General features: G+C 39.0%; 1 protein-coding gene across 5 annotated transcripts in view; it reads left to right on the top strand.

The window, feature by feature from the left end:
• The first annotated feature begins 246 nt into the window (after window positions 1-246).
• The window catches only part of akap13a (A-kinase anchoring protein 13a), a 119,411-nt gene continuing 93,138 nt past the window's right edge, over window positions 247-26,519 (top strand). For 4 of the 5 annotated variants that reach the window (XM_085419456.1, XM_085419394.1, XM_085419317.1 and 1 more), the window contains exons 1-2: window positions 247-673; window positions 20,286-20,329. In XM_085419456.1, the coding sequence (XP_085275582.1) occupies window positions 20,297-20,329 (33 nt within the window). In that variant the 5' untranslated portion in view covers window positions 247-673; window positions 20,286-20,296. Of the gene's footprint in view, window positions 674-8,384; window positions 8,515-20,285; window positions 20,330-26,519 lie in introns of those variants that run through there. The other variant, XM_085419242.1, reaches the window with a different exon arrangement.

Genomic DNA, 26,519 nt, shown 5'->3' with positions numbered 1-26,519 from the left:
TCAAAATAAAAATGAAAAGTCCTTCTCATATATTCCTTTCTCATTTATGACACAGACTTTCACGTAGTTTTCATTTTCAAGTTTTCCGAAGTAACTTTGAATGTGTTTTCATTCAGTGATCTAGTTATTAGTTCGGTGGTATGCGGTCCATGACACCTTGGTCCTAGTAGCGTGCAGGGTTCGTGTTCCTTTATTGTGAAAAGCACAGACGGGATGTTAATCTGATCTTTCCAGCTTCCTCCGCTTTTTCATTTCGACTCTGGGGACCGACCACGATACTTTTTCACAAACCCGGACAGTGACCGTTTCACAATATTAGTTCCCTCTCGAAGTAATTTTTGGGAAATCACTAAAGTTACTCAAGCCCCCCCTCACGAGTTTACACTGACTTCCTCTTGTCTGAAAGTCTACTCCATGAAAAACAAACCACTGAGCTTTTAATAGTCCTCGTGCTGACTCCTCCCCATTGAGTTGTCCTGGGAAACACTAACAACTCTGAGAAAGTCAGTCTTGTTCCTTGAAGAGAACACTTTTGGTTTGAAAACCTGATCGCTGCGCAACTTTTCACTCCTTTTTTGAACATCCAAATACTGCGAGTTCACCAACAGGAGGATTATTATGTGTTCAGAACATTCCTTTTCATCTTCTTCACGCTGAGCTTCAAGTGCTGAAGGTAAGAGGACTCCTTTATGTAAACCCGTTATCAACTGTACTATGAATGGAGCCCGGCGTGGCTTTGTACGTATCGGGGTTGTTTTACATTGAAAGAAGTTGTTAAATGGCTGCTGGGTGGGTTTATTAACATGTTGCTTGGTAGCCATGACATCTTCACTTAGAGCCTGTGGGGCCAAAAGCTAGAGCTTCTCACGTTTCTGCTAGCTTTAAAACGACGAAGACCAACATAGACGTGTAAAATGATACTGTTCAAAAGAAGCTAAAGTTTAGGAGGTAAAGAAGAAATGCTTGTGACTTATGCAAGTACGCTTATATCACCACTCCGAAAGCTCTCATACTAGCATTAAATGTTGTGCTCATTAGATAATAGTATTTAGGATTGTATTATTTAAGGAGCCCTATTATTCTTTATATGTTAATTCTACTAAAGTAGCTTTGCATGATTTCAACTAACCCTTATCTTATACTAGGCCCCTCATTTCCACCACCCAGCTCGCTGACCTTCTTTTACCATGATTTCAGGCTGTTTTGTGCTTTGTGCAGTGTATAACCCCCACCAAGAGAATTTTAAACCAAATGTTCCTGGTGTTTGGGCTTGGTTAAAAAAGTCTTCAGGTGTATGTAGTTTAAATAGATCAAGTCATAAAATAGTCAAAGAGTAACTTTGCATGATTCAGAGTTCAAAGTAATCATTATTTATCTCATACTTGGCCTCAGTGTAGCTCTTTGGTTCCTGCGTTGCCAGAAAAGAAGCTGTTTTCCCTTCTTCTACAAGTTTTTTGTAGAAGAACTTGTAGAAGAAGTCTAAAAGCAAACAGAAAGTCTAAAAGCAGGTGGGTCTGCTACCTGCTTGAGTCATTTAAAAATTAAGATATATCTCTCATCTCTTGCATCTGAGATGAATATTTTAAAAAGATCCCTTCTTGTTGACATGATACAGTTTTAAGGGTAGAAAAACTGTCAGAAATCAGGCATTTAAAGCTTTTTATTGGCACATAGAGATTACTTGAATATACGTGCAATGTTTAAAATAAACATCCACCAATGTGCCACACTAATGCCACACAGCATGGTGGTAAGCACTGTTGCCTCATAGAAGAAGGTTCTGAGCTTGTATCCACCATCTAGTGACCGTCTTCTCCTCATGGGTTCTCTTTGGGTACTCTGGCTTCTTCCGACAGTCCAAAAACCTGGTAGTGATGTTAGTTCAATTGGTGATTCTAAACTGCCAAAAGGTGTGAATGTGAGTAAAAATGGTTGTCTGTATCTCTATTTTAGTACAGTGACATAATGGCAACCTGTCCAAGGTGTACCCTGGCTCTTGCCCTTTTTGCAGCTTGGCTAAGTAGCATATCCCACTGCAACCCTGAACTGGATAAGTGCAATAAGATAGATAGATTGAAAGTAGTTATTAAATTTAAATGGTTATTTGATATGTGGCAATAAGAAAATGAATCTATCTATCTATCTATCTATCTATCTATCTATCTATCTATCTATCTATCTATCTATCTATCTATCTATCTATCTATCTGTGTGTGTGTGTGTGTGTGTGTGTGTGTGTGTGTGTGGGAATGATGGGAAATGATGTCATTACATAGTTTGTTTAGCATAGCATATTCTCCATTGTTTACAATAATCTCAGCACTGTCGTAAAAAAGGAAGGTGAGTGTGAGTAACCATTCTCTGGTTCAAAGTACCATAGAGGAGAACAACCTGATTGCTTCGAGCTGATAGGAGGCCAGTCGTAAGCACCTGGATGAATGTGTGCCATGAAAATTAAGGTAGCTCTGGTAAGGTGTATCTATGTGCAAATGTAAAAAGAATCTGAAATGGATACATGCTCAACAGTGATGTCATAGTTGGTTCTCAAAAAAAGGCCTGGAATTTAATTTAATAATTAGCTATATTTACATATATATATATGTCATTCTGAGAGAAATAAAATTGATTTGTATGATTACTTATTTTCAAATGATTGACCTTTACCACTCTTAAGGATTTAATGAGGAACACTCAGATTACCCAGTTGTTATCAGAGTTTTTTATCGGCTTTTTATCGGGGGGGCAGGGATAGCTCAGTAGGTAGAGTGGTTGCCCCATGATCGGAAGGTCGGGGGTTCGATTCCCCTTAACAGCTACCCTGAGGTACCCCTGAGCAAGGTACCGTCCCTACACACTGCTCCCCGGGCGCCCAATGGCTGCCCACTGCTTCACTGAGTGAATGGGTTAAATGCAGAGAGCAATTTCCCCACGGGGCTCAATAAAGTACAATAATGTACACACTTTCTTCTTCTTCTTCTTCTTCTTCTTCTTCTTCTTCTCAAAGTTGGTCTTTTGAAGTGATTACACCTATTTTGGCTGTTTATTAAATTAAATGATCAAAATTTATATTAAATTATGTTAATTATTAAATTAATAAAATGATCTATAACCAAAAATAAATCAACTGGTTTCATTAAAAAAAAAAATTGTCGGATCTTTGGCACTATTTTTCTTTTGTTTTTTGTATGAAGCCGAAACCCTGGTAACTGTCAATAATTATACTGACTCTGCCTCTAATAACCCCCCACAAGCACAAAAACAAATTAAAGTCATTGTTGGGTTGGGCAGATACTTAAAATCTTTCCGGGTTATTTTTTTCCTCATTAAGGAAGCCTACTTCCAAGAGCTGATTTTACTTCCTGGTTTGTTGGGAAGGTCTGCACACATGTAAGCAAAAGCAGTGGCCTACTAATTCACTTACACCCGCTTGACCTCACCCATTTGAACATGTTCAAAGGGCGAGGCACCAAGGCATGGCTGCTTTCTGGGTTCCCATGTTGTAACACACCCATAGCTTCGCTCTGAAGTCACAACACAAGCCTCATCTTCTTCACTTCCTGGTTAATTTGAGTTTATCCCACTTGCCTGGGTACAAGCAGTGAAGCCGATCAGTGGCTTGTTTAAAGAGAATCTTCTTATTCTCTTAAAAAGAGTCGGGTGCTAAATGTTTTACATTTTTCCAGTGTCTTTGAGGATTATCTCTGGTCTCAACATCAACACTAATCTGACAAGTGATTCTACGCTTTCTTAATACTCACGCTATCACCCAGTCTATAATAATGTTGGATCCTTGGATTCCACACTAGTGTTTCATCTTTAAATAAGCCCTAGTAATGGCAAGAGTAAAAGTGAGAACAGGTGACACTGCTCACATTTGTTGTCACTCCCTCATGACCCTGGTAATCTGACTTGTTTACAGAGATTTCCTGCTGTCATTGTTGACTTGGTAGAACTGGCTCTGTTATCTATCAAGCAGCCCACTCATCTATTTTGTATCGCTCCATGCATGCCTTTGACTGTGCAATTGTCCTGTAAAAATGAGTCGGCGCCAATGAATGTAGGCCAAGTATCCATCATCCCCATATTATATTCTTTGACCAAGACAGAAAGAAGGAAATGGACCTGTTGCCACTTCCTTCTTGAAACCTCTTACACAGTGGGTGTGTCACATTTGCAGTAACACTTCACCTAGTTGATATGAACTTTTATGTTGCAAAAGGAAATTTCCAAGTTGATAAATATGAAGCAGATATATTGTAGAGATGTGAGATTGCAGTGCCTTAATTATTAGTACTTTGACAGCGAGTACAGAATAGCTTTATAAAGACTTCGAATCAGCCCTGCAAACTCACCTAGTTCATTAACTTAACACTTCTATACTTCAAATGTGCTTTGTACTTGTGTAATGTGTCAATGTGTTTGAATAATGTTAAACTGTTTTCTCAGTGTTTGAGCAGTTGCTTATCCTGTCAGGTGTTGGTCAAAGAAGTTTTCAGTTGCAGTAATTCAAAATCATCCAAATTTTCACGACTGTTTGTGAATTTAATGGGAACCTGTTCATTTTCATCTTCCATATTGGTCTTTTTGAGGACACTCCTAGATAAGCTTTGTATGTTTTGCCATTTAAAATAATCCTTATTTCACTAATATTGGGCCTTGGTGTGGCCTCAGTTCTTCCACTGTATGAAGTAAGCAATTGCGGCCTCTCTCCCTTTAAACTAGCTTTGAACAGCAGGTTAGTTTAGCTTTGTGCACACATCCAGAGCTTTTTGACTGAAATGACTGGTAAGGATATTTGCTCTCATACATATTTGCTGTCATACAACTTTAAGAGTGGGGAAAAAAACTATCTGAAACGTTGAGTGGAGTATGAAGCCTGAGCTTTTGGTGCAGAGATTACTTTGACAAACAGTTTCTTTATTATTTGAAACTTTGGGCATATTTTTAATGGGCATCTATAAATTTAAGAGAAAGCATAATAAGTCTCATTTAATATTTTACAAACATGTTTTTTTTTACTTTCTTTTGAAGTTTTAGATGTGAAGATCAGCGTGAAATTCAAACCACTAACTTGAGATTTGCAAACCAGAATGAAATGTTAATATCGTGATTTTGTTAGAGTGGCACTTACTGGATATGTCGTCTTTTAAAAATGGTCTCACACCATGTATTATATCCATCTTCAGATGATGGTATTAACAAACATGACAGAAAGTGAGCGCAACATTAAACCGAGCTGCAGCTGAGCTCTTTCACCAGTACACATCATTCCACGTTTTTTTTTCCATAACACACAAGCTATCAGGAGAGGACTGTGCAAATTTTCCACTAAACAAAAGCTTATTACTTTACTCTCTGCAGCTTTCCCTGCAAAATTCAGGTTTATTTCTTAGGACGTCCTAGTTAGCGATATATGTTTAGCTCCGTTATGAGAGACAAATGAAAGAGGAGTTGGCCTCCCATTTTGAGTACTGTAAATTTCCATGAGGATCCTGCTGGCTCCAAGCAGAACCCCGTCAATTTCTCATCTTTACAAACCCCCTAATTTAATGATGATGGAGGATACGCACAGTGTGGGCCTTGTAATTACACTGTATTTGCTATAGAATGGAAGCATTAGAGGAAGTCTTACAGGTACTAGTTCATTATGTAGTGCTGTCTCAGGGATAAGTTTTGGTATGCCTGGGAGTGCGACTGCTGAATTCCCCACTGATATTCACAATAAAGCCTTGACTTAGTTTTTGTTAAGGCTGGAATCGCTGGAATCCTCTCAGCACGCCAAACAGCAGCCGCACTCATTGTTCCAAAACAGCAGCTATTTCCACAGCTTGTCCAAACTTTGTGCCCTGGAGCAGAGTTTATTTTCTTCTGGAAATTATTGAGAACGCTTTGATGTTAATTGTTAATGTGCCTATGTTGATATCAAAATTTGACATCATGAAAAGTACCAGCTTTGTGACAAAATGCTAACTTTGATTTCTTAATGTTTGCTTATGATGAATTATTTACAACCCTCTCTCTGTTACCAACATGTGCAGCAGGATTTTATAATCCTGTAAACAAGTATAACCGTAGCAGTTTCTCCATTTCCATGCATTCTGCTAAACCCTCTGTTATTTACTTGTGTTTGATCAGATTAGCTCTTTTTAATGACACAGATGTCAGATAATTTAAATCACCTTGGGAATTGGTTAGAATAGCCTTTTATTAAAAACCTAATAATAAATATAACTCTGGGAATTTCTTTATTGAACAGAAATAAGCCTTTTTGTGCCAACACAACGGGAAGACAAACAGAACAAACAGAAGACAACATACAAAAACTGGATTGCCTAGATGGATGAGGAACAGCTTGAATATTTACTAGCGGATTTAAAGGCATCTGGAGGTCTTGTGTTTACATAGTGAAATCTGATTTCAGTATGCAGGTGATGTTTGGGAGCCGTACTTGAGAAACAAAGGTGTGCAAGATAGTCAAAAGGTTATGATGATCCTCAACTTCTGCTAATTTACTTGATTTACTTAAACTAGCTAACAGATTATAAAGCCTGCCAGGATACAAACCAACTAACATCTTCTAACCAGAAGTCATGAGATATATCTCTACAACACTTCTTTCTGAATGTTGGTCCGCTGCTTTTTTTCTACCTCACAGTTAACATGTAGAAGGATAAATTGCAGCAGTTTTCTTTATTTGTAAGGTGTTACATGTGTTTTATTCTGAAAGTTCTGTCGCTGCTAAACCAGTCCTGTGTCGTGTCTCCTTTGTGCTACTGTCGCACTGGAGAAAACGGTAGTTGAAGAATGAGGCACGACCAAAATTATTGACCGTATTCAGTAAACTTGTGATCTTGTTTCCTTTGAAGTACTTGATTCGAAAATAGGGAACAGGTCTGCGACCGCTCACGCTCAGTCGCCGTCTTCAAAGTGATTTTGGTGCATCTAGATGGAGGTAAAGTGGCAATAAGACGAAGTCTTAGTCAGCTATTGATTTGCAATTGAATGGGATCAAATTGGCAATTACATGTAATCTGTTGGTTGTAATATGGTGATAAATGATGAATATGTGAAAATTGGAAGTCTGACATGGAAATTCACATGTACTACATAGACTTACATAAGTTTTAAAACATAAATTCGCTTGGCAAATGTGCGTTTATATAGGAACGTAACCAGAATGCAGTCATTCTCGTCTCAAGCAGGTTGCCATCGTATGACTGACTAGCTAATTGGCAGATTAGCTAATTCAGTGTTGTTGCACAGTCCTGTCATCCTTCTGTAAGTGGACTTGAGTTTTAGGGCCAGTCCAATCAGAGCTGGTTCATGTGTCCTTCAAGCGGCTGAAAAATGAATGTTTTGTGAAAATTCTATTATTTTGTTCGTTTTTTAGTCAGTTAGCACTAAATTGCAGATACATTTCAATCGTACAGTTTATTGATGCAGGTTGCTAACCTAGCTCACTAGCATTAGCTAATAACTAGGAACGCCACCCTCTTGTCTAAGTTTGGTTTCTTGTAGTTTAATAACCAAATTCAGGTGCTGAGAAAAAAATAGAAGAGGTCACGGTGGCTGCCTCCAACTTTTATACAGTCCATAGTTTCTGTAGATGGATCTGGATGATACTGAGGTTTTCCACACAAAAACCTGACCAGCATACAAGGAGGGGGAAAAAGATGGAACGGTGTGGGGGTAGATGGTGTCTGTACCTAGAAAATAAAAATACCCTGTAGCTGAATTGGGCTGCAGCTAATGATTATTTTTGTTTTTGAATATGTTGTGACTTAAATAGTTATATTTTGTAAAAATGTAAAATCTGTTCAACAGTGAAAGCTCCCCCCCAAATTTTCTGTAATTTTTTTAAAACGATTGAAAAACTAAATATTCTTATATGTGAGAACCTGGGACCAATTGACTTGTTTTGAACCAAACTTAGCAGATAAATCAAGTCATAAACCATTTTTCTGATGAATGCACACTTGATTTATAAATGTGACTGCAGGACTTTTAATGTACCAAGCCACTGTTGCCATTGATTACTTCTGATTACTTTTCCACCAGATGAAATCAGTTACAGTGTGTTTACTATCTATTCTTTTTTGGTTCAATATCAGGATTTACATTAATATATAAAAATCATCACAACATTTAAGTGATCTGAATTCCCAAACATGTTGCCATAAGTAGAACCTGTGTATCTGCACATTCTCAAAACTGCAGCATTGCTAAAAAAAAAGAGTACACTTGCAGTTATGCCACTGCAGTTGCGGCATACACCTGACCTGTAGTCTATTGGCTCCGCCTGTGCCCTGTGACATCAGGGCTTTGATCAGCGTACTGTCTGTGTTAGCACAAAGCCATATTTAGCTCAGTGTAATCAGTGTGGTGAGAGCTTGCATGCCTACTGAGAATACCTGCCTAGTATAAACACACCTGCTCTCTCTGATGGACTTAAAATTAATTTAATGATCACCTGAAGGAGTCTGCTCACAGCCGGTGTCGTCAAATAAACTGTGGGTAAGGTTTCCATTGATGCCTTCATGTGCGTCTTAGTTGGCTGAGACAAAAGCTTTGAAAGTTGATTCTCAGTGTGATGTGACAGAATTATAAGAGCAATTCAACAAGCAGCTTTTATGTTGTAGGCGGTGATGACGACTAAATAAAAGCATTGCCATGTGTGAAGCGGCACACTGAATTTGCAGGTTGTCTTTCTCGTGTTTGTTTTGATGCAATTCCCTGGGGCAAAGTCTGTGATGCACCTAGCAATGTCTGCCTCACTGATAATGTGTTCAATAACAACTAATATGACCGCTGTTAAAGTTGTAATTGGGCTCTCCTCATGGGAATTTACATATTTATCTCAACACACACGTTTCCTTGAAAGCCATTTTTAAAGCTGCAAATTAATACATTCTATAGGGCATCATTAAACTGGTAGGAATACTGTGAAAGATGTGCTTTGAGACAGAATATGGAAGCTTCACTTCTTTATTTTCCAAAATCTTCCTGTAATTGGTGAAAACAGGGTTCTGACGGCTTTCTCATTCATATTATTGTTCTAAATTTTTTACTCTTCAGTTTCTTTTTTAGTTGTCTCCTGTTTGATCACATGGCAGGCATGATCCGTTTTGGGGTGGATGTCATTTATTTCTCATAATGCAACTTAAAAGTGTCTTGTGTAGAAACTTGCATGCCCCACTGGGAATTCAGTTCCCCAAACAAACTGTAGATTCCTATTTTAAAACCATTTCTAAAGAAGTGGTGAAAAGGTTGACAGCTACTTGTTATCTGAATTGTGGAACTCACCGAAATGATCCAAGAGAGGTCAGGAGTGTAAACACACACAAACACATGCATATTTGGGAGCAATTTAGAGGGTCTGATTGACAGAACTTGCATGTCTTAACTTGACTGAGAGAGTACCAAACCTTAGGTTCAGGCCAATACTGTCTAATGCTAACACTAACCAAAAAGCTGCTGTGCTATCAAAGAATTAAGTATTTACATACATTAATTTCACATGTAACTTTGGTACTTCATGTAGCAGTTACCTATCAATGTGCATCAGTCTCGCTGTAGACGTAATATTAATCTGATCATGCCTGCTGTGAAGCTGGGGTTAGCGTTGCTCAGGATTCTCTTGGCTAAACCTCTTACCTCCCAAATGAGACTAACCAGCACTTTCCTTTTCTAAAACTTTGCTGTCTCCCCATCTTTCTGTGTGCTTTTTGCCCTCTGTTTTGTACTCCGTAGTAGTTCGTTTTGTAACTAACACTGTGGTCCCATGAAATGTCAGATGATCATTTTGAGAGATTTTGTGCAATGCTCACCCATCGCCTGCCAGTGAATGGATTGTACATTTGGAATCCTGCTGAATTTATTGCATAAAAGCTTTCTTGTTCATTTTCAACAGATTTTTTTCATGTAGTCCTGAGAGAATTTAAACTTCCTAATAAATATAAATCATCTAGGTGTCAGGGAAGAATCAAATAGACAGATTTTCCATCGTGTGGAAACAGAAGGGAAGGGATGGCTTTAAACCTAAGGAGGAGAGTTGGTGAAGGCCTGGGCCCTGATTACAGGCTGGCCCCCAGTGTGCCTCACAATAAGATAATGCTATCTGGGCTCACAGGTATTTGGTTTCAGTGGAGAGGGTAATAACTGTCACCACGCACTGAGGAGACCTTTCATACCCCGGCCTTGTGTTGTCAGCCAGCATTTGTGTGCTGTCTCTGGACAGAGGCAGCTTTTGTGAGGCAGGGTGAGGTCGCGTCACCACCGCGGTCTCATATCTGTTCATAGAGACAATAGCCCGGTTTGATTAAATCAAACAGCCGTGACTACCTAAGTGGTAGTCAACATGGTGTGTCGAAGTAACTGTGGTGGGGTTGTTGAGGAGGTGACGTTGCCCTGACTAATTTAGCAGTGCTTCAGAGGAGCAGGGCTGATAGTGAACCGTAAAAAGAACCAGACAAGGGTGCAGCGTAAAGCAGGTGCTCTCTCTCAGCAATGGTCATGTTGTAGCAGTAGGTGAGTAACTAGCGGTTAACCAGGGAGAGAGAATGTGAGAGGTTAAACAAACCTCTGGGTTAAACATCAAACCCAGCTGAGCCATACAGCGCTTTAATCCTCCTCCAGTGTGGCACAGCTCTATTCATGCAGCAAACTCTCAACGGGCCCAAATGTACCAGTGAATTCTTCATGAATTTGACTGATATCATCGTCTAGAGTTTTAGAGGCCTTGTGAGTCAGATATTGTTCATGTTTGGAATGAAACATTTATTTGGACAAACTGCTTGAACTCCTTCATCCTTAAAAGGCCTAGTATTTAAACAGCAACTTTAACATGTAAACTCTGATTCAATATTCATTCAGAGCACGTTCATTTCTAAGTCTTAACAAAGCATTTGACGTGGGGATCAAGGACATTTAATGCCTGTGTTTCGTGAGACTTTAAAACCAGCCTGAAAGCTGTCTCCCTGGCACTCTTGTATGCCATTTGGTGGAGGCTTTCTTTCAAAGCCTCTTACTGTACCTTGAGGCCTTACACTAAAGCAAGCGTGACTTGAGCTGTGAACCTGTAAACTTTCTCCTAGTGTCAGTGATCTTAGTTTGCCTCGCAAAAATCCCAAGTATCACATACCTGAACCGATGACTTGGTGGTGCTAGTTTCAGTCATTATGCAAATGTACTGTTTATAAGATTGGGGAAACCTGCATTCAGCTGAGAACGAAGAAGTCACTTGGATGAGTGACGAAACGTTTCTCCCCACTGAGAACGCTACGTCCAGATGAACAGAATGAACCTTTTGGGATCTCCTTACCCGGATGATTTAGCATGCATCGAGACAAAAATCCCAAGTAGATGCTTTTAAGGGATGGTTTCTGTGTTTTAAAACTATATATATATATATATATATATATATATATATATATATGTATGTGTGTGTGTGTGTGTGTGTGTGTGTGTAAAGCAAAAAACACCAAAAGGGCAGAAAGGATAAAGTATCCAGGCCAGGTTGTCCTCATCTCCTTTGTATTATAGGTGAGGCACAAACTCATTTTTGCCCCTCCCTGAGACTTTTCTATGTTGTCATCATGGAACCTGGGTGTTGGGTGACACCTCAGGTCTATATTGGGCTTCTGTCCCTCTTTAGAGTACCTCCATGTCCTTGATGGCAGCTCCCTCTGCACAGCCATATTCAAAAAGCTGTGTGAAGAAGCAGCCGCAGGTAACTATTGCCCCTTTAACAAGGATCCTCATTGACATTCTTCAAGTTAATTAATGGCCAATGGGAGGTTTTTGGCCTAGAAAGGCTGCTGTATGAAGCTTTAAGGCTATTAAATGCTAATGCAAAGGTATACATGTCTGTCATGTCCAGTGGTCTGACCTGTTTTCTGCACCAGAGTGTGCATGTTGGTGTTTTGGGATTAGTATCCAGGAAAGGTTTGTTGTGTCTTTTGCATTTTGTAACATCACAGGTAAAGATACAGACTCAGGAAGAGGCCAATACAACCAAATTTGATCTGCTTAATGACATTTGTTAAACGAGGCAGCATTTGCTAAATATTTCGAAATAAGTGGTTTTAAGAGGCAAACCGCTTCTCTTCAAGCCTGCTGGCTTTGATGATGCTTTAAATGTTGACCATAATTCTTTAAAAGTCACTACAATTAAAAACATTAATAAAATCTCATACAAACTTTTTTCTTTTTTTGTCCAGTGAATACAGCAGCACTGTAAACATGTTCTGAACTTTATGTCTAATTCAGTTTTATGAATAAGATTATAGGTCATTAAACTGAGGTGGGATAATAACTCTATAAATGATGAGCAGTGCTTCTCTGAGAATGGGCACGTAGATCATACTTGTGGGGTGGGGCTAGGTCAACGCCTTAGGATAATCCATGAAACCATAATGTCTTTATTTCCTGAAGCGTTTTGTTTTTGAAATGCTCTGCCAGTGTTTATACAGCCTTTGGCCGATATATTCTTGTAGTCCTACAGGAATTCTCAGAGAGAGATGGAAAAGATTGTATTTATGATTGCATTTAGCTCTACTTTTGACCCGCACATTTCAGAAGGTGCAACTTTAATTTCAAAGATAAACTGTCTCTGTTTCTGGTTTTTTGCTTCACTTTCATTTCCTGTTGGCAACTAGTTGGTGAGTTTTTGTAGACAACTTAGCCTTACATGCAAACTGCAGGTAACCATAGTGATCTGCTAGTCATAAAAGTAATTGCTAAGAGATTGTTGGTGTAGCACTGTCAGTAATCATTCAGTCAGCGAGGAATACATATTTTTGCCTAGTGGGGTCATCAACATTCCCTAGGCCTGTGTCAATGGGCTTTTACATGTTTCTACATGTTCATCCAATCAATAGTAATCTCAGGCATTTTGAAACAACCAAAAAAAATCCTTTAAAAATCTTGAAATATAAAGATTAAAAATGTAAAGGTTGCACATACATGCATGCTTGTTTCTACTTTGATCCAGGACCAACTAAAGCACAATAAAAAGTAGCATGTTATAATTTCTTCCACATATTCTTTTCTATTCACTACCCTAGCTGACCACTGCATTATGTAGACATGTCTACAAAGCTCTGCACAGCACCTGTGGACTACCAACATAATGCCACTCCAGGTTAAAGTACAGAGTAAAACCAAGAGAAATAAAAAAGATAACAGCTTGATTATTTCACAACTTTGCACCTTGGGTTTGTGTAGTTCTACTCTTTGTTATTCCAGGTTTTTGAACATGTGTCAGAATGCATCTCAATAACTAGACACTATAACAACTTCCTTCTCTGTCGGAAGCTCTTCTGGGATACTGAGTCATGATTGTTTGAGCCAGATGTAGTTGATGTGATGATGCAGGCCGGGATGTCCAAAGATGACATTAAAATTAAACTAGTCATTTTGTGATATTTACCTTTTTTGGCTACATTTTTCCTCAGGGAGAATCACTTGTATGGCAGCCCCGTAAGAATGAGGCTCTTTAATCAGCTAATAAACAGTCATTATGTGTCTTGTGCACATGGCTATGTTAGGGAATCCTCAGCTGATTATCAGGAAGGGTGTTGGAGACGGTCCGATTAATGAGTTGGGAAGCTAATCCTGTTCATCCTCCCATTCACTCTGCAGTCACATGGCTATTATGGCTTATTTTGATAGCCATGGGATCAGCGGAAGCCATAACAGGTCCATTCAGCACCCCTGACTCGTCACATCGCTGCCTCGATAACAGCTTTCAGGGGCCTTTGTCTCTTGATTCATTGGTCCATTTGTGACGGCTGTGCATTTGAATGTGGCTCATGCCCTGCCTCTGTGCAGCCTTTCAGCTACAGAGGGAAAAAAAATCTGTTTTAGTAGCAATTCAAAGGCAGTTCCTGCTGTAAAAGAGACTCTTAAGCAGCTTGGCCAAAGGCTGGCTGCACCCAGTGCTTTAGGTGGAGTTAATGGGTTGTGTCATCTCTATAAGCAGGTGTCGGGTGGCCATAGGGCAGGCTTAGGGGATGTCATTTCTCAAGGTTCTTCTGTTACCAGAGAAAGGGTTTGCTTTATACACTATTTTTTCACAGAGTTTTCTTTCACTGAATATTTTCTTTTTCTTTTGTGGTATGATTTGGTGCAGTTTTGGGTCAACAATTTTTTCTCAATATCTGATTGCACAGGCAAAATAAAGTTTTGTTTAGGCTCATTTCTGTCTAAATGAAGCAAAGCTCTAACGTAATATTTACTCCTGCTTAGTTTCACACTTGGAAATGACACAGTTGTTCTTGTTGTTTTTTTAATCTACCGGTAATTAAAAGAACATCAAGCAGTATTTGTTTTGTCAGGTTTTAGCATTATTAAGGATGAAATCTGTATGTGCACTCTGTAACTTGACCCAGAACTCCAGGTATTATTCACAGCAGCATACTGTCTTGCTGCAGTAAATTGCCTGGAACTTGTTTACCTCTCAGCAGCCCTATGCGATGCAGAAATCAATGCATTCAGTGTGAACCTTTTTTGTAATTTCCTGCACCAGAAATGACCCACAGATGTAGCTATTTAAGAAGTCCCCTGTGTTCTCTCTCTGAATGACTGTTGCTGGCCAAGAGGAACTGTTAGACCAAATGAACTGTCACACCCACTATATTGTATGACCACGAGGTCAGCAGAAGAAAGCAGATCAATGGCAATCTGATGAACTGATACCAGACATGCATTCAGTAATATTTTTATACTTTATTACATTTAATCAAGCGACTCCCTATCCTCCCTGTGAAAGGGCTTCCTGGGGTCATAAATACATAGAGAATTGTTAGTTCATTGTTTTGGTTTGATTTACTGTTATTGTCTGAATCCCACCTCTATTAAGAACCCTGGAAAAAAAGGAGCGAGTGGACAAAGCTCAGAGAAACCTGATTGTTCCTGGACCTGCAGCACAAAATGTCAAATAAGAGCCAAAGTAAACTGGTGCTAGATAAAGGTGCAAATATTTTCTCAGGAGTTTGTCAAGATACCAAACAATTGTGATAAGGTGAATAAAGAATATTGCCTGTGCAGATGATGTAATCTGAAATTTGTATCACAGTTTTTCCTTTGCATCAATGCTGTATTCTGTTATGGTATTTAAACCTTAAATGGATACCTCACTCTGAACACATTTTAAAAATAATTTAGATCTCACTCTTTTGTGTTTTCTTTGTGAAAAGAAACTAAACCATGAGGAAAACCTACAGGTTTTCTGATGCAAACACCTGCAGTTTGCATCAGAGTAAGCAAACTGCAGGTGTCAAAATGCAATAAGGCTCCAGGTCTGTCGGTGAGGATAGTGGTCCCTGTGTTTGTGAGAGGCAGCCAATCAGGAAGAAGCTGTCTTAAGGCGAAAGGAGCTAAAACAGCTTGTTTCAGTGGCTGGTCATCTGCATGTCATCTGGCATACCAGAAACACATAAGCCATACAATGGATATTAACTCTAATCTAGTATTTCTTCAATGTGGTGTTTTTACTCTACCTTAAGCAAAAACTGGGTACTTTTTGTACTTAAAGTTCTGAGTTTAGCTACGACTTTGAATATAGTAACTAACCAGTGGAGTGTAGCCTGTGTGCTAAACGCAGGTTGTTACCATCTGTGAATTCTGTAAGCCCCTGACAGGCTGTGCTTCCATCAACCTGTTCAGAATTTGTTTAATCTTTCCTCTTGATGTTTTGTTTTGAGATATAAATACAGGCAAACTGACCCACTGTTTATAACCATTAGTTTTAAGGCCCAGCCTTCACTGTTCTTCAGGACCGATCATGTTATCCAAAAGTCCTTAAAGGTGAACGCTTTTGTTAATAAAGGTAATCAGTGGGAGGGACAGTCATTTAACAGTTTATTTAAAACCTAAGTGTGTGTGTGCGTGCCTGAGTGTGTGTGTTTCTCAAAGTAATGACAGTATTGTAAATCTGTTATGGCAGAGTATGACATCAGCATATCTCCCACCTTTGGTCTGGTGACATGTAACTTATTTCTTGGAAATTATTTACAAACATGCTAACAGACAAGTATTGGTTAGTTGCATTAACTAGTGGGTTTGTGTTTCTGTGTGTGTGCTGCCTGTTAGTCATGAAGCTGAAGTTAGTTGCCATGACAAGATGAAAAATCACCCAAGAGGAAGTTCTGGAGGTCTGGTGTAATATTAAAGGCCCCTCCATGAACTCTAGGCAGACGGTGGAGCAATTACATCCTGAGATGATGCAGTAGATCTTTGTCAATTTCCTTTTATTTAGCGTGCACAGCTCTACATTATATCAGGAATAAAGAACTCAAAAACAGAAGTGACCAGAGTATGGAATGAGGTGGATGGCCATATCACCACCCAGCGTATAGCTTGGCTTTTTTTTCAAAAGGGAAATGGCCAAAGTGCATTTAGATAGTGTGTTTCAAGTGTGCTTAACTTTTGTACTCCGATTACTCACTTGTTTTATTTTCTCTCTTAACTAAATATTTGTAAGCTTGAACTGTTTTACTAGTTTACGGCTGCTTAATGCACTCTCACTCTAAACAGACGAACGGCCACTTATTCTGTTTGTTGTTGAGATCTGTAGATGTTAAAGATTGATTTAAAACAAAACAAGAGCCTAACAAGAGCTTTTTCTTGGAAAAGAACATTTACCATAACTGGCTGGCAAAATCAGGGTGTCACAAGGACTTTTGGCCCCCTTAATGAATTTGAAGAAGTGAGCAAAATAAGCTGCTGTGTGCAGCTGCCAGGTGTGAAGGCGTCGCAAATGTAAAGCATGGCACAGCTGATAAAGGGCACAAAAAACCTGCATTTGGATGAGTAAGTGTTATCATCTCTGTCCTCAATAGTGAAAAATGTGAATGTAGCACAGCCTCTGCTTCCAACCAGATATTGTTGTGTTGTGCACTGAGTTAAGTTAGCGGTCACTTAGATATCACATTAGCAAAATAACAAGGACCCACTGGCTGCACAAGTCAATAAAGCTGTCAGTCTGCCCTGTTGAAACGTCCTTGAGTAAAGGCTCCTACCCATGTCTTGCCTGGAGTAGTTATAAAAAGAGCACTAGGAGACGACAAATGTTCCAAATATCAAAATATAAAAGAAGCAGTGGGACTGTTGAGGACATTACGTGAGAGTCTTATCAGTCAAAGTTGTGCATGTGGTGAGTGAGGAAGCTGGTCTCTGGCCCAGTGCACTTAAGGCAAGCGGATTAGGCTTCAGAGTATTATTAGAGCTACTGATTATCCCCTTACCTGATCTGCCTAATTCTAGTTCAAGGCTATTTATTTAGCAGAAAAAGTGGAAAAAAGTTTGGTTTGGGCTACAGAAAGTGAATTGGTCTCGCTGCACTTGAGCACTCTGTTGAGTCCAGCAGTTCTCTGCTGAACTCATTAGGTCTTGGCCTTTTTTGACGCTGCCTCCCCCGCTGTGAGGTTCATGTGATTAATGCACTGCTGACCACTGCAGGCCAGCAGCAAGGACTTGTTTTAGTGCCAAAGAACAGCAAACAAAAGAGAAAATTTTCTCTGCAAATAACCAAGGAGAGTGGTCTCAAAAGTGACCAGTCCCTTGACTCATTGATGAATACAAGCAGCCAAATATCTCCACAAGAAAGTTCAACACAAAGGTTTCAAATCCATTCATCCTCAAGTCTAAAGCTGTTATGCATTTGTTTGGATGTAATTACACACCCACCGCCTCTGACCTTGTGCCCAGAGAAAGGCTTTGAGGCCTGCATCCTCGAGTGGGAGTGAGGAATCAAATGTGAACATAAGCTGATAAATCCTGCTAACTGATCATACAAATCCTTGTAAAAGAACTAAAAGTCAAAATATATTGGTGGTTTACTTTTCTTGCTTTATTTTTATTTTTAGTGAGGGACTAATCAGTGATAAGAGGAGGCAGGAACCCACGTGTGATCCAGTGTGTGTCTGTTCTGTACTCTTAATCTCCCACCGAGTATTGGGACAACTGCCAGAGCCAAGCTTAACTGCCACCTTGTCCACAGCAATGTTCTGAAGAGCTGCTGTACATGCTTCCTGTTCCAGTATCCAGACTATTTCAGTTAGCAAGCATCACTAGGATAGAGTAGTCCCAGTGGCAGTTTGCTCGCATTTTCCAAAGTACTACAAAATATGTTTAGGTTTAATGTTCTAGCTACGAGGGTCTTTTCTGCATAAAGTAATTTTTGACACCCCAAAGAGATTTTAACCAAATAAATAAATAAATAACCAGTACTGGAATTAAGTTATTTTTTAGCCTGTTTTATAAATTGGGATTTTATTTAATCAGGCATATATATTACACATGTATTCCCTGTAGCCCGTGTTCTCTATTAATAATGAATGTCTGTACTGTGCAAAAGGAGGGCCTAAGAAAGGAAAGGGTCTTACACATTAATATAATTTTTTTCTTTTTTTTTCAGATATATAATATTCTAATGTTTTGGGAAATAAAGTGTTTATTCCATATTGCATTTTGTTGGCTTTTTCAAAAGTAAGCAATGTCAATGTAACAAATTTGTCAATAATTAATTTTCAGTATGATTTTCTGGATATGTATTTGTCTGACACAGACTTAAAGGATTTTCTAAAAGGGTAATAAACAAAACCCCACTAAGCTTACATGTCGTAATCTCCATTATTTAATTATCTTCTGTCCCTTTTGAACTGTGCGGCAAGCTCTGGAGCTGTGACTGATACATTATCAATTCATTAAGTTGTTATGGCTGACATGTTAGAAAATATTTGCTTATTTATACAACCAGTGAGCATGGAGGAGTAAAGGCATTCATGTGAAGTTGAGTTTCTGGCTACCTGATGAATCATTTGTTTGGTATTTGTCAATACCCTAGGGAAATATCAGGTTTTTTAAAAGCTAAAGGCCTCGATTATATGTTTATACGAGCTCACACCTACCTTTGTCTGGGCAGGCAGCGTATAGTTCTTCCTCAGAGCAGTTTCTCATTTGGACTAAATTACTCTATAAAGTGAAAGATGTCGCTTGTACTGATGAACCCTCAGAGGATAATTACCAGCTGCAGCAAGGAGGCGTTTTCAGTGCGTGCCTATCTCATCTGCTGCTTCTGCCCTTTCTGGCTCTCCCACAGCGGCATGCTGGCTGCTGTCCTCCTCCTCATGTTAGCTATAGATATCTTTTTCTGACCCTCATTTGCTTTAGCTGCCACATCAGTGCTGGCTGAAGCATGGAAATACTGAAATAAATAATTTAAGTGGTAAGCTATCACACTGGTTGGACTTTTGGATATTCTCCTGGACACTTTATGGACTCTGTTTAGTTAAAAACTCTGGTTCAGACTATGTCTGGATCTCAGTAAGCCCTGAGCATCTGAGTTAAATAACTTTAGCAATATTTGATTGCAGGTCTAGTTATTAACAGTTAATAACAGAGTGCTAATCTCCTCAAACCATATCCGACCTGACTGCTTTGCTCCTTATTTGACACACTTGACTGTAGATTATTGAAGGTAATATGGTTATGGAAGTGAATTCTGTTTTAGTTTTTAATGCCCACCCACCCACGCACTTTCTTTCTTTCTTTCTGGGCATAAACATGTTAATAACTTATTTGAGGAGTAAGAGCATTGTCAGACTTTGATGTACCAGTTTTGAACAAACTTGTGTCTTTTATGATGATGTCACCTGTCGCTATGTGGAGAAAGACCAATAATAATCCTTCCTTCAGTGCATGGTAATACATTCAGATTGTGTGCACTACAAAGAAGGACTATTCACAGAAAGTCAATGTGTCAGTCTGTATTTGTGTATGTGTGTGAGAGCAGGTCAAGAAGAAGCTGAGCAAAATTGTTTCCTTGGATGCAGCTCAGCACTGGAATAAAACCGTACCCTTTTAAATAGTAAGGAGATCAAAAAATCAATACATGGCAGTCGAGGTTGCTGCCACAAATAATTTAGTGTATGGATAACACTGACCTGGTCGCCACATATATTTAGGCATTTGTTAATATACGTAGGCAGCCTGCACGAGTAAAAAGTGAAGCAAAACAGAGCTAAACACAAAGTCAATTTTAGACCCACCAGAGTCTAGATGTCAATATATGCTAATTTTGCTTAGTGCCTGCATCAAATGTAATACAATATAAATATCGGTTTTACAAATTGTTGATAGGATAATATTATGTTTACAGCTTGCTGCGGTGCCCTTAACGGCCAGACAGGTTTTAGTACCGCTTTAAGACATGATTTTGTTTTATATTACAATATAGATGCCTAATTAGAGTTGTAACCCTTAATTTGTTCTTCTTTTTACAGTGTCCAGGGACATGAAACTCAATCCACAGCAAGCTCCATTGTATGTAAGTATCACATAATCACACAACACTAGCAGCAAAGCTGTTGTTCCAGTTCACATAATTATTTTTTCTTTTAACGCTTCTGCATTCACGTGCTGTGTAGGTGTGGTGGTGAAGGCGCTCGATCTGTTGAACCCGTTAGGCCGGGAAACCGTAATTCTTTATCAGTATTTGTTTACATGGTTTGATGATCTCATATAATGCCTGGAATGTCAGTTCTTGATTTCCACCTCTCCACCTGATAACAGGTCTAATTAACAGGAACAACTGAAAACAGCTGTGTGGGTGTGCAGGACCAGATAGTGGAGAGCATGCTGGACTGCATGCAAATGAACTAAATGTTTAATGTTTGCTGACTGGAAAATGGTCTATACTGTTTTTACTGTCCGCTTTTATGTCTGAGGTCATCATTTTGCATGTTGACACACTGATGATGAAAAAGAAAGAAAATAGACCCACATAACTGAGTAGGAAGTGAATGACAAGAAATATTACAAGACAGCATAAAAGTAATTTTTAATCAATTTTTTAAATAACATTTAAGCACTGTGGCTTCAGTCAGAATAAAACCTTTCACTCCTGGAAGTGTCTTCTTTGATCCATTCATTTTTGAAGAGATACACATCAGGAATACCCTAACCTAGTGTTGTGTAGCTTTGAAGTACATAGGTATCTTAACCACCTGTTATTATGTCAACGTTACAGAGATAAATAGATGAACATTCTCAAAGACAACCAGCTTTCCAAACATCCCTTTGTTCATGATAAGTTGATCATAGCCATTCATAGTCATACTGTTTTTTTATTGACGAGGAGATACGAATGCCTTTAGGGTTGCATCAGGAAGAGCATCCGGCATAAAAAATTCAGCCAAATCAAACATGCAGAGCTCCCCGCTGTGGCGAGCCCTTGTGAGCAGCCAGAAGTAGGTTTTTATATATTCATCAATTCATTCATATTTTAACCGCATTGACGAATGTTTGGGATGTCAAGGCTGCAGGTTGAGTATGTTGCCCCTGATATCCTTTGCGTAGAGACGTTTTCCATTTGTGACTACATAAAACAATAGCTAAAGGTGCTGTATGCTAATCATTACAAATTTCTGTGCAGTTGTCTGCTGGAATAAACTAGCTGGCGAAAACATGTGGCGAGACACTGTTTCTAAATGACAGACATAGCCATTGTGATGCTCAGTGTGGGCATTTTGATCATTGCTATGTTGATTTTTGGAGCACGAAGTTGGCACGTTTGGACGTATTAAAACCATATTTGGGTACAAATGAACGAGCTGGACATTGGAGTCTGTTGGGAGTGACTCTTGAAGATGGTCTCAAGCGGCCACTACACAATGGCTTAACTTTTTAACCCTGGAGCTTGCTGCTTGCTTGAGTCTCTTGTCATTCTCGGTCCTTTGTCCCGTCCTTTGGAGCGAGGCACCTGTGTGTTTTGCTTCTGCGAAGTCACGTGAGGTAGATCAAGTAGATGAGATGTAGCTTGTTGCTGAGGTCGTCTCAGATTGCTGAACTGTGTGGCATATCATGTGGGTTATGTCAGCAGTTTTCTAGCTACTTTCATTGTCGCTGCCTAAAGCTTGGCAACACAGCTGGTGTTCAACTTGTAAATGTAACGCTTTGCATTGTTGCTTATATTGCTGATCAGGCCATATGGCTTTTTCCACTCACTCCTCCTTTTAAGTTCAATCAATTTCATGATCCTTTTAGCTGCTATTGTTGTTTTGGAGATGGTGAGTTTGCATAATGGTGTAAAAACAGATAACTTGGCTTTACTTAAAAAAACTAAATAAAATAAATGAATAGCAATTCTGCAAACTTGCTTAAAAAAGAGTAGTCTTTATTTAAGGGAGGGAATTATAATCTTTATTTTGAGTGTGCATCGCTTAAGGAGGATAAGCCACATTTGCGTCATTTAGTATTTTAAAGTAAATTTAAACCCACTTTATACAACCTTGGTTTTACAGATAACTCAGTATCTGTAATTAAACTACAAAACCTAATATAGATATGGTTACATGCACCACTTCAAACTGATTGGTACATGTCAGTGATATATGCAATCCCTTAATATTAAAAATTTCCATTTATAGCTCATTTATAACTCTTAATTACTGACTTTTGAATTGCGTCCAAAATGGACTTCCAGGTAGAGTTAAAATGTCTTTGAGTTCTACCGGGGTTTCTGCACTATTTGATAAATATTTAATGAGGTTTGTGTTTTGAGGGGAGTTTCTGAGTTGATCTTAGTGGTTACACTGGTCTCCTATCACTGGCAGGTGTAGAAGGCACATAGGAAATGAGATAAGTGAGGGATGTGTGTGTTTGTGTATGTGTGCCTCTCTAAAGGCTATACTGGCTCACACATTAACCACCCAGACAACCTTATCTGTGATTTACACTCAAACTCCTCAGTGGAACCAGGCAGGCAGTCAGGCCTCATTAGACATCAGATTTTAGAAACTTATCACAGCAGTTCACAGTGAGATAGCTCATAGGGGTTAAGTAGCCAGCCTGTAATTGTATCGTTAAAAAAAGAAAAAAAAAAAAGATATAGTTCATGGGCTCTACCTTCTAGATGAAATGGCAGCCCCAGTCTATAAGTGTAGAACTAAATCTAGAAGTTACATATTCTGAGAAGAACAGAGGTCAAGGCCTTGATATTCTTGCAATATTACTTTGTCCTCAGAAGGATTCTTAATGAGCATGTTATGGGTAAAGAAATTGAGTAAGGGCTGATTTTATTTTAGCGAGCGCTGGGAGAGGGTTACATGATTTGTTAGGCAGGGGATTAGTTGTGGGTGTTCTTAACAAAATGAGTTTTCTTTCCATAACAGCGAGACTCTGTTGTTCTAGCTGTGAGTAAACATGCTATTTACATTCTTGGCATTTAGCAGACAATGTTTCCAGAGCGGCTTACAATTAAATAAGCAGGTAGGGGTTCAGTGGTTAACACAGCATGCGTGACTGTGGGCATGGTACCAGTTACATGGGCTGAACCTGTGAACTGACTGCTTGGTTATTGTCTCCAGGTTAAAGCTTCTCTGGATAACTACAATTATACTATTTTTTAATGGCATCCAGAGCCTTTAAATGAATTGCAGCCAACATTCTATAGCTGGCATATTGACATGGCATGTATCAATACAGCCAAAATGGTTACGAGACGTACACACACTGTCATGAAGTATGTCGGACTGTTTTATGTACTGGCTTTCATGTGTAGTCATGAGAAAAAGGAACGTTTTCACTCTATGAAGTAGGAATTAAGAGGGTAAGTAGTAGCCAGGTGCTGCTAATCAGCACGTGATTAACTAACCATCTGCAAGAATGACCATCTCTGTAAAAACAGACGCTTTAGCCGTTTGCCAATCTCTGAACATTCAGACATGTTTTAACACAGCGGGACAATCTTTCCAGACTGGACATCTCAGGAAATTCACCAGAAGTTGGGTCTGTGTAATGCTCAGAAAAACTGCACATAAGCCAGTTTGTGACATTGTAGTTACAAACAGAATGAGCAATTGTATGAAAGGGTTACCTGAAGAACGCCTCTTTTTTCTGAAACAAATATGGCAGCATGGCTTAGGTGTGCAAACTTGCAAGATGTTTGCCAATTTGGAGATGTTTGTCCATAATAAACAGTGCCAACCAAACCAAACACAGCATATCAGCTCTTCATACCAGTTGTTAAGTGCAGTGGTTGATGGTTGATAACTCGGGCTTTTTTGCAGTCTAAGGATCTGAGCACTTTGCAGTCATGGAGTGAGCTGTGAATTCTTCTATGTACCAAAGTATTCTAGTCAAATGTGAGGCCAGCTGTCAGACAGCTATAGCTTGGCTGAAAATGATCCCAAACACAGTAGCAAATTTACAACAGAATAGCTGAAAAAGAAAAGTGTTGCAATCGCCCAAAGTGCAGACCTCAGTCGGGCTGAAATGTTGTTGTGGGACGTTAAGGTATGCATAAAGCTAAGCTGTAAAGAAGAGTCGGTCAACATTTCCCCACAAAGATACGAGAGCCTAATAAAATGATACAGGAACTGATAACTTCAAGTTATAAAGGGAGTTCTATAAGCTGTCCTGTGAGTACTTAGTTTTCAAAGCAATAAAGAGACCGCCATAGTGATTTCTTGATTATTAGCATAATAAAGACAAAATTGACTTTGAAATGATAAAGCTGCACATGCTGGGAGATTACAGATTGATAGCTAACAGCCAGTGTTGTATTGCTCTTGGCTGCTACTGTGGGCTGTGGGTCATACATACATACACATTTACTTTGCACTGTTATGTGCATGCTGCTAAATTCAATACCATTTGACACAGTACACAAGTTAGTATCATGAATGACATTAACTGGTGAAGTTATCTGGTTTAGCTTTTGTGACCTATTTGTTACATTGCCTGTATCTATATCAAGCAGTAAAGCAACCTCAGGGTTGGACATTTCAGGCAAAAATACTTTCTGATTTTCACTGTTGGCAGTATAGTATTAGGATTATTGCCCAAAGATTGTCCCCCAGAGCAGACTGCTCTAAAATCAGTGTGACATGTTAGCTTCACCTGGAGTAGCCTGCGTGATATTTCACATTTTTGTTCTTATTTAAAGGCGTCCCACACAAAACAGCTTTTCTTGGTCTGACGGATGGTAAATTTGAGCAGTTTCTTTTTTTCTTCTTTTTTTTTTGTGGGCAAACAGTTTATAGGTTTATTTTTTGTTAATGTTTTAATAGCACATTAAACCAGACTACAGGAAAAATAAGGGGGGGTCTTTTAGATTAGAATTAAAATAGCTGCATAAACTATTAGATTTTTTTTGTATAAATTAATATCCCAAAAATCCCGTCCCTTGCTGCGTGAATGTGGCAATGGTTTGTTTGTAACATTTGTAATAACGTAAACAGTCAGTCAGTCACAGGACTTCCTTACGCCTTAGTCATGCTGGTATTTTGCTCCACGAATTTCTGGCTAAAAGAAGTTTTGCCCCAGTTTTACTGACATTAATATTTGGCCAGAAGGGTTTCATTTGATACAACTAGGTTTAATATACATTATCCTAGCTAACATTAGCTTACTTGCTAACTCTGATGATCTGCTAGTTACACCGTTTGTGAAGCTCTAATTTTTTAGATTATGCTGCAGTCAGTTCACATATTGGCAATACAAACATTTCATTGCATGAAGAATGCTGCTTGGTGCATGTTTACCTCCTGAAGGGACAAGGGATGCTCTGTATGTCAGCAGACTTGTAAGTTGTGGGTTGCTTAATTTGCTCTGCCAATGTTTCATGTTAGTGTGTAAACAGGGGCCGGTTTTGCTCCGTAAATTGGCTTTGAAATTGTATGTTGGGAACAAAAGCAGCAAGGGGTAAACCATGCAAAAGGTTGCAATATATGGCTTCCAAAAGAAGGGTCTCATGTTGAGTTGGCTTTAGTTGCTTGTAAAAATAAAAATGGCTTAATACCACGAAGGATGAATCACAATGACAAGCAATTACACCCATAAACTTTGAGGCTAACTTTTTAATGAACATCATTAAAGGATGTTTTTTTTGTTGTTGTTTTTAAAAAATGTGTTGTTATCGCAGATTTCATGTGACAGAGTGCACAAAAAGATACAAATGAAGATCTATTGGATTTAAGTAACAAGTGACAATTAGTTTGGGTGGTGAAGTGAAGGATAGAGCTGCCTGTAGTAAGAAACAAAGCCTGAGTTAAGTGAACAATCACTAAAATTTCAATATAAGTTTAAAAATAATTATCAGTGTGAAGTCGTAACAGTATATGCAAATGCTTAAAACCAAGCCTTACCTTACCTGGACAGATGAAACCAGCGCTGCAGCAGGATGTGTGGAAAAGGCTACACGTATATGCATATTTAAAAAGAGGGGGTTGGGTTCATAGTCTCCAGCTGTGCTTTTGATGCTGCTTAAAAGCTGCCTGTTCCCTATTGAAGCTCCATGATTAGCAGGTCAATACCCCAGCAGGTCACTTAGTTAAGTACTTATAACCAGCAGAGAGCACAGTCATACAGTGTGGCTGAAAGACATCCATTTGAGCACCGCTTTAAAACCACAGGTTTGTTTTTCTATATTAAGCTGGAGAGTCACTGCAATATTTCCTTTTTCCCATTTTAATTACTGTTGTTTTGAAAACTTAATGTCAGCAGGGTTAGTTTTA

Source organism: Rhamphochromis longiceps, linkage group LG1 (genome assembly GCF_057381845.1).
Source record: "Rhamphochromis longiceps isolate RC_006_pf linkage group LG1, R_longiceps_female_GT1.1, whole genome shotgun sequence".
NCBI lineage: Eukaryota > Metazoa > Chordata > Actinopteri > Cichliformes > Cichlidae > Rhamphochromis > Rhamphochromis longiceps.
The sequence above is the reverse complement of the archived record's forward strand: the minus strand, read 5'-3'. Positions and strand labels throughout refer to the sequence as shown.